Below are 8806 nucleotides of genomic sequence, written 5' to 3'. Positions count from 1 at the left end.
CGATCGGGGAAATGAAAGAAAAAATTGAACAAATTGTTGCTATACTTAAAATTTGTTGACAGTGTTAACAGCACTACATTTTCAGAATTTACTAAAAATAGACGGCCCTACTGAACTAAATCATTCAAGAATAACCAGACACTCGTTTTTATTCTTGCTTATAGAATTTGGATGTTGTGTTTCGTCTCAGTTCTCATAAATGAGTCAGTTTTAACTCTTCTCATTACTTACGTGTACGTGTCCGAATAAATTACTTTGTATGTATAAGAAGAAATTCTATAAGGAAGGAATTAAACCGCCGAACGTCGAGGAACATTATGTAACTTCTCATTTTCGTGTTATCTATCTTCAACGAGATAATAATTAGTGATTACATAATTTTGGCATGACAACATTGTATCCAACTGTCAATTATACATTGGGCAAGACGTCTTATCAATTTAAAAAAGAGGTTATAATTTCGCAATTACAAAAAACCTATGGTTTGCCTTGAAGGTTTGCTGTAAATTTACAATACTAAAATAAACGAACATAATGTAAAATGGATATATGTAGGACTTGAGATATCCAACACGTTTAAACTCACTAAACGAATATTAAACCGGAAGATAACCAACCGGGATGTCTTCGTTTGGATCGATCTTATTCAGGGATATTGGTGTTAAAAGGTTTTGGAATGCATGGACTCGTGGTTATAGATTCAGTTATGTGGTGCGGCGCTGCCGACGGGAACGTACAGTGCGGGAAGTGTTACATTGTTTTAGGACGGCATTTTTCAAACCGAGCAGAACTCTATTAATGTCTGTAACAGCGGCTTACAACAGTCGTAGTGAGGAGACAACGGACTGTAACGTTGGAATTTCCGATGATGAACTGGAGGTATGGAGAATTCCATTCGTCAAGGTCATTTATGTCACACGATTGACATACTAAGTATATTCATACATATATATATGTATGTATGTGCACAACTATTAGATATATATAATTTATTAGTTCAATTATTACGTAGGAACTATTTTATAGTTAAAGATAGTAAACAAGATAGTGGCCAACTGATTTTGCTAAAAATAGAAGTTAAGTGAATGCTGCATACAAATACCCCCAACTACTTTGCCTACCTAAAAGGAACGGAGGAAGATATAGGGTGTTGCACCCTTCCTATACATCCCATCCAATGCGGGATCCATATCCCCCAACCAAGTTATACTTATGAGGAAAAGATGAGTGAAGGACTAATTTTACTGCTACACAAGGGACCCTTAAAGAGTCTGTAACTAGTCTTAACTTAATCTGGGGTAGTAAGATTAAAATAAACATTGAAATTAAAACATAAAATTAAATGGATCTTAACTATTTATTTAACTAATACAAAATACTGTCGAAACTAGATAAGCAAGTCATTTTTCGGTCCTAATGCCTTTTAAAAGCAAGGAAAATACAGCAGACCTTAAGATACTTGCTTACCCAGATTCCAGTCCAGTGTTATAATGACTTGTTTACACACAACATATCGGTTTTCTACAGGTTTTACTAAGAGATGTGGACTTAGTTAAGGATTTAATCAAGGTGACTCTACAATGCAGGACATGTTGTAAACGTGTTGTTATAGATAAGAAGCAAGCCGGCGTGCAGTACTGTGAGTACGTATATCATTTAATACATAACATTTATTTCAAACAAACAAAAAGGATAAAGTTAATAAAGTGTATATTAGAGAAGTTTGAAAGTAGCGCCAGTGATCGAGAAATTGAGGAGTAAAAGAATAGCATGGTTTGGACATGTTATGCGGAGGGATGATGATATAAGCAGAAAAGTAATGAGATTGAATGTGGATGGCTCAAAGGTAGAGGAAGACCAAAAAAAGTATGGAATGACTGTGTGAATGAGGACATGCGTAGGAAGGGGGTAGACTCAGATATGACGGCTGATAGAGATGTATGGAGGAGTAGCACATACTGTGCCGACCCTCAATAAGGATAAGGGCAGGTTGATGATGATTTATTTCAAACAAACACACATACTGCATAGATTGGAACATATTTAAGACATAGCTTAAGAGAAGGCACTACCTCCTGTAACACATCCCCGCCTACCGCATAAGGCAGAGTCCTAAGGAATTATAGAGTTTTTTGGTTCAATACAGTATTATTTATTTATATAACTGACTAATCAGAGATATTTCACATGATTGGTTATTTTTTTATAATATAAGGTTGCAAAAGAGCTAATGGCCAACCACATTCACCGAAGTGATGAAGCAACCTCCGCCCATAGACATCTACAATTACATATATTGCCTAACTTTAATTGACGGAGAAGGGGATATACAGAAAAAGGATATTTTCCCATACTAAGCCCTAATACCCTCCTCCACCAAAATCATTAACTAAAGTTGGGCATCTGGAATGCTTTGAATTAGAGGATAGATTAGATTTTTTTTTAATTTTTATGTAACACATATCAAATTCCTTTCTTATATGGTGTAGGCACAGTATTAATTTTGTATGTAAAAGCCATATCTTTTGGAAGCAAAGGTCAGCTTTGGAATGCGCATTCCTTTGGCCCTGCTACAACTAAGTACTTGCTACTTGAAGTAAGTAGAGAGATTATGTTTCCTATTCTGTGTCCTCTTCTCCGACAAATTCACTTCCCTTTCTTCATGCACTAATTACTTAGTACTAAGTAATGAATGAAGAAAGGGAAGTGAATTTGTCGGAAAACACGACACACATAACCTTTCTATTCATCCTCTCCCCCATTGATTATAAAAACATCTGCAATTGCAGATGTCTATAAGCAGCGCTTCGCTGTTTTTGGCGAATCCGCTTGTCTGCTATTTAATAATATAAAATTCTATACAATTAAGCTATATCATATAGTTTCTCATCTATTTTCAACCATTTTCACAGTTGTAAAGATGGTCATCCTGCGGAGGACTCTTCAGACGGCTGGGTCCCGTTCATGGAGGCGGAGGATGTTATCATCTGGCGCAAGGAGTACAAACCTGGACAGGGTTTATATGCTTACAAAGGTAATAATTTAATCATTTGAATGGTTTTATGCAAGATGTAGTCATTGTGTTATAGTGGGGTAGGCTCAACAGTTTACGTCCGCTAGACCGATCATTTGTCATTTCAGACATCACTTCTCACACAAAACATTATTTTTTATGATTTCATACTTGAATATTGAAGTTGTTTAAATTTATTTCAAGTTTATACTTTTGACTTGGCTTTTGGCCAGCATGGTTGACTATGGCCTAATCACCCTTAACTTAGGGTAGGCTCCGAGCCCCTCGGTGGGGACGTATTGTGAGCTAATGATGATGATGATTAGGTTTTAAACGTTATTTCGTAGGTTTATTTAATGAGCTTCCAAATTATTTTTTAATTTGAGCTATAAATAGTATAATAATTTGTCCATCAGAATTTATTATGTTTAAATAAGATGTTAAATAAAACAAACATTGCATGTAAAAAAATAGTTTCACGTTTTTTTTTTAAGTACTCTGTGTTTTATATTGGCGGCCATTTAAACGGCACAGGTTTAAAAAAATACTTCCGTGTTGCCATATAGGTATATAAAATTAGTTACAAAAGTTTCCATATGACCTCGACTGATCGTTATCATAGTAATAGATCTTGTCTACGTTATGTTATGCTGAATTATGTCATAGTTATGTTTTGTACGTGATGCAATCCAAACAAAGTTATCTAATGCAACCAATTGGCACGTCAAGAGCAAGAAAACTTTTGTGTGCGATGTGCCAACTTAAAATCTGGAGATCAGATTTTTTTTTCTTTCTTCTATTTATATTTCGAACACTTAATTTTATCCAACGGTTTGCCCACGTCGAGTCTTCCGTGAATAGATGTGTGTCTGTGGGGTACGATCGCCGGTATTGGGCCGGTTGAACGGGATTTCATGTTTGGATAGATGGACGTTTGTTAAAAGGTACCTCCAGAACGGCTGTATATCGATTAATATAGAACACTAGCTTCCTTGCGCGGAATTGAAAAAAGAAAAATTAGTAGCCGATTCCAGACATTTATGCGAAATTTCAGCAATATCGATGCCAACTTTCTGTAGATACCTTTTAACAAATATCCATCCATTAGTAAGATAGTCTAGAAGAACACATAGACTAGTTTTTTAATACTTGCGGACGGAGTCGCGGGTGACAGCTAGTTATATTTATGTAGCTGTTTTCCACCATTCTAGTATACGGTCGCTACCCCGAGGTGAGTGCGCGGGATTTTGCGGCAGTACAACTAGACGGGGCGTATCGACGCGCGTGGGACGCCGCTGTCGCCGCGCTGGCTGTAGTACAAAGACACGCGCTCGGTGTACCTGGTCAGGCGGTGCTGCATTGGGAGGTGTTGTGGCCGGTGAGTACACTGACGAAACAGTTACAACAACATGTTTCATGTTATAATACTACAAATACATACGAACATATGTAATATGATTATGTAAGAACTTGATGTTAGGTCATATAGGTCTGTAGGGTGGAAAATATACTGCAAGTAATATTATGTTTTTTCTTCATATTTTTTATATATTTTGTGTACTACATAATACAGATTAAATTACTTGTGAGAGGCCCAATTATAGTGCTCTTACCCTTCCCAGTCTTTTCTTATAAAGGTTGGGTATGGGAAGTGGATTTGACGGAGGTAGAGATTAGGATAGAAAGAGAAAGTCTTTCGCTTGCTCATTTTCCACTATGTTAAATATAAAAAAATATGATATTTACGCTTTTTAAAATATATTAACTTTCAATTTTTTTTTATATTAACTTTAATTTTTTTATGGTTCAATTATTTGTTTTAATTTCTTTGAATGAGAACATATTATTTACAAATTTTCAGAGGTTATTCGCGAATCGAGACTACGTGTATATAAGACGACATAAAGAATTTGATGCATTTAACGAACGTCTAACAACCAAAGATAATCTAGTCGCCGACTGTACTGATACACAAGAGGAAACGAGACGGAAATATGTTGACAATACGAGTGAGGGAGACAGAGTTAATAATAAAGTATACGTCATAGTGTCCAAGTCTTGTGAACATCCGGATGTACCAGAAACGAGACATGCTATCAGAGTGATGGAGTATTGGAGTCATATGGTCGTTAAAACTATTCAAGGTGCGGATAAGGTAAGGAAAAACACAATTTAATTTAAAAAAAAAAATTAACCGAATTTATGACACTCAGGGGAATGGTACGAATCGAATGATACCTCAGTTGTCGAAATCAGTTCAGGTACAATTCAAAAGGTCTGCGTCCATTGGCACGTAATAAGGTAGAAGGGAGGGACTGAAATGACGAAAGAAAGTTTGGTCTGGGGGACTAAAACTGTTGTGTTAACCCCACATAAAGTGGGCAGACCATTCTAGAGGCAAATTTCTATGTGGGGTTAAAACAACAGTTTTAGTCCTCGTTTCATCTTAATTCTAATGAGGTCTGAGAGATTTGTTTTTAAATTGACTTTCCATTGTATATAGCCCGGTATGGAGTTCGTGCTGACATACTATGACGAGCCAGCGCGTGGTGGCATGCCAGTGGGTGTGGCGGCGTGGGCCACTGGCCGCGCTGCACCCGGCTACCTCGCGCGTATGCGTCGCGCTGCCAACCACTACCACGCGTGGGCAGTCAACACACCACCTCATCAGCAGGTAATGTGTTAATCCCGTCATGGAAAATAAAAAAAACCCTTAATTAGTAGCCTATGTGTCCTTAAATACTGTGTTCTACATCTATGTCAAACTTCATTAAAATCAGTTGAGCCGTACCGGAGACACTTTCAACATCCACCATCCATCCATCTAAAGAATTGTACTTATAATAATAGTTGTGACTCCGTCCACGTGGAATAAAAAAAAATAATTACTAGCCTATGTGTTCTTCCAGACTATGGTTCTACATCTATGACAAATCTCATCGAGATCCATTGAGCTGTTCCGGAGACTTCTAACATCCATCTAAATATTCGCATTTATAATATTAGTAAGATTTAATTCTGTTATAAAGGAGATGCCAGACTTCACACCCTTCGATCCTGAGCTGGTGGAAAAGCAGCAGAAGAATGCAAGCACACAGATCAGTGAAGAGGATATGGAGGTAAAGTACATAATGGTTAAACCCAATAATCTAAAGATTGATTTATTTTCATACTTTTATAATTAATCGTCGTCTAAATTAGGTTTTTACATAACTATTACGATCTGCTTTTGAATCTAATAAATAAAAAAAGATTTTAGATAAATATAATTTACTAACTATCGCCCGCAACTTCGTTTGCGCGTAATTAAAAAAAATATTAAATAGCCTATGTGTTCTTCCGGGCTTTATTCTAAATATATGCAAAATTTCAGCCGCTTTAGAGATATCTTCAAACATACATCCATCTAAGTTTTTCTTGACAATTTTTAAAACTCAACCAAATGTATATTTATTCACAATGTGACTTGTTAGATTACAAACGTTTTAAACGATTCGCTTGTGACATATAGAATTTAACTATTGTTTAAAATATTTAGGTTTAATAATAATTAAAAAAAATATTTACAGTCATCAAAAGAAGGTCCTGAAATGGAAAATAATGATATCACAAGAGATCAAAGCACACAGACAGAATTAAATGAAAATAGAATAGAAATTAAAGAAGTGATAAAAGAAAAATGTATAGAACAAAATACACAGAACAATGAAATAAAGAAAGAACAAGATGAGAAGAAAGAAGATAAAAGAAAAAATAATGCAATAAATATTGAAGCGCCTGTCCAAAAAGATACGGCAAAGGTGCGTAAATGCATCAATTAATATTAATAAAATGGTTTAATATGACATTCATGAAAAAGACATCGGTTATAACGACCTAAGTTCATTCTCCTGTTCTCTTTCACGATACTTTTTTCAGTCTTTCTCTATTTTTAATTTTAATTTCCTTCCCCTTTCTTAAAGGGATTTGGCGGGGAATGGGATACATAGGTAGGGAAAAATCTCCTTTCTGTGTTCAGTAAACATAGGCTACTTATTTACGAATGCAAATGTCTATGGCCATCTGTCACTTCGCTGTTTTGGCGAATTTCAATTAACTTTTTTTAACGCATTATAAATCTTTGTAGTCCAACAATCTAATTTCTTCTTTATGTAATACTAGGTGTTGCCCGCGACTCCGTCTGCGTGGAATTAAAAAAAAACTTAGTAGTCTATGTGTTCTTCCAGACTATGTTCTATTTATATGCCAAATTTCATCAAGATCTGTTGAATCGTTTTGGAGATACATTTAAACTTGTTAGTAAGATTTTATTTTTTTTAATTTTAAAAATTGTTTCCACCGATAGAAAACTGTTGCATCGAGAAATGAAGAAATTTAAAAATAAAGTAAATACAAGATTTTCTTTAATGATTTTACAGTTAATTTATTTTGTAATTATTTGACTTGTAATTAAGTAATTTGAGTATTTAAAAATATTTTTATGTTTTGAGTTTTTTTTTTTATTTTAGTGATTTTTTTTTTGCATTTTAAAAGTATTTTTTTTTTAATTTATTTTAATTATTTATTTTGTATTAGATATTCTTGAAGGATTTTGAAAGTAAAATTAAGTATTTCTATAAGTAATTTATATTAGAAAAGTAATATTGAATACTAGCTATCGCCCGCGACCTCGTTTATAGAAAAAAAAAACTTAATTAGCCTATGTGTTATTCCAGACTGTATTCTATATGTATGTTAAATTTCAGTTAGATACATGCAGCCGTTCTGTATATACTTTCTTACAGACAACCATCTAAACATTCGCATTTATAATATTAGTAAGATTTCTCTTTTTATTTTTCAGGAGACAGAGTTAGAAGGAGAAGAGAATAATGGCAGTTGGTGGAGATATCTCTATCCTTTTTATTATTTTGTATAGATAATATTAATAATTGTTATAATAGTTATAGGCTGATAAATTTATTTGACCCGGTGGACAACCGTTGGTTTGAGACCAAAATCTCTATATTGTTATCCCTGTCGTTATCTTTGATAAAATAGAGATATGTTTTTTTAAATGTAGATTTTGATCTCAGATACCCACGGTAAGTTGATATTTAATTGCAATTTGTTATAAATTTATCACAAGATCCTTGTTTTGTCATCTCATCGGGCCATATAAGTTTGTAGCACTATGTTTTTTATAATATAAGTGACAGAATAAGTGATAGGCTTTTTCGTGTTATGTCCGATTTACATTATTCCAGTCCAGCGATTGTATTACAACTGGAATTGTGTGAACATACTGGAATGAGTTTTTGAGATCAAAATCCCTGTATATTCAATGTATTTAGTCTCGGAAACCCGCTGTAAGTGGGTCTTTGTTTGTGTTATTATTCCAGTTGTGATCCAGTTATGATCGCTGGACTGGTATTATGTAAATTGCATTTTGTGTTCATTAGATGTGAAAATTTTGTTATATATTTGGGTATTTGTTTAAAATTTGGTATGAAATTTTATTATATGAGATTCTTAAAGCTTTTTAGTGCTTGCTGTTTCCGACGGTATAAAATATTATTTTCTAAGTACTAAAGAATAAATGTTGCTATTTATAAGCATTTATGTCCATTTTACAGTAGATGATAAATAAAAAAAAAATGTTTTTCAATTCGAAATTCGATTGAAACAGATAGTAAAAGATTTTTTATAAAATTTTCCATACTATCATCAAATATATCAAATTTTACGTATCTTAAATTATTTAAACTTTCGTGAGACATTATAAACTGATATGAAAACGGCTATACGCTCACG

The 8806-nt window shown here is 34.1% G+C and overlaps 1 protein-coding gene across 3 annotated transcripts; it reads left to right on the top strand.

The window, feature by feature from the left end:
• The first annotated feature begins 413 nt into the window (after positions 1 to 413).
• LOC106115225 (stAR-related lipid transfer protein 7, mitochondrial) lies at positions 414 to 7982 on the top strand. 3 transcript variants are annotated; one of them, XM_013308543.1, is made up of 9 exons: positions 414 to 879; positions 1528 to 1643; positions 2913 to 3034; positions 4225 to 4391; positions 4875 to 5168; positions 5517 to 5687; positions 6043 to 6132; positions 6583 to 6813; positions 7857 to 7982. In XM_013308543.1, exons 1-9 carry the CDS (start codon positions 622 to 624, stop codon positions 7929 to 7931), a joined length of 1524 nt encoding a protein of 507 aa, XP_013163997.1. In that variant the 5' UTR covers positions 414 to 621; the 3' UTR covers positions 7932 to 7982. The 3 variants fall into 3 exon arrangements, with proteins under 3 accessions (XP_013163997.1, XP_013163999.1, XP_013164000.1); XM_013308545.1 differs by lacking the exon at positions 7857 to 7982 and adding an exon at positions 7359 to 7399; XM_013308546.1 differs by lacking the exon at positions 414 to 879 and having other exon boundaries at positions 1552 to 1639.
• Positions 7983 to 8806: the final 824 nt, after the last annotated feature.

Source organism: Papilio xuthus, unplaced genomic scaffold (genome assembly GCF_000836235.2).
Source record: "Papilio xuthus unplaced genomic scaffold, Pxut_1.1 DF827870.1, whole genome shotgun sequence".
Classification (NCBI taxonomy): Eukaryota; Metazoa; Arthropoda; class Insecta; order Lepidoptera; family Papilionidae; genus Papilio; species Papilio xuthus.
The sequence above is the reverse complement of the archived record's forward strand: the minus strand, read 5'-3'. Positions and strand labels throughout refer to the sequence as shown.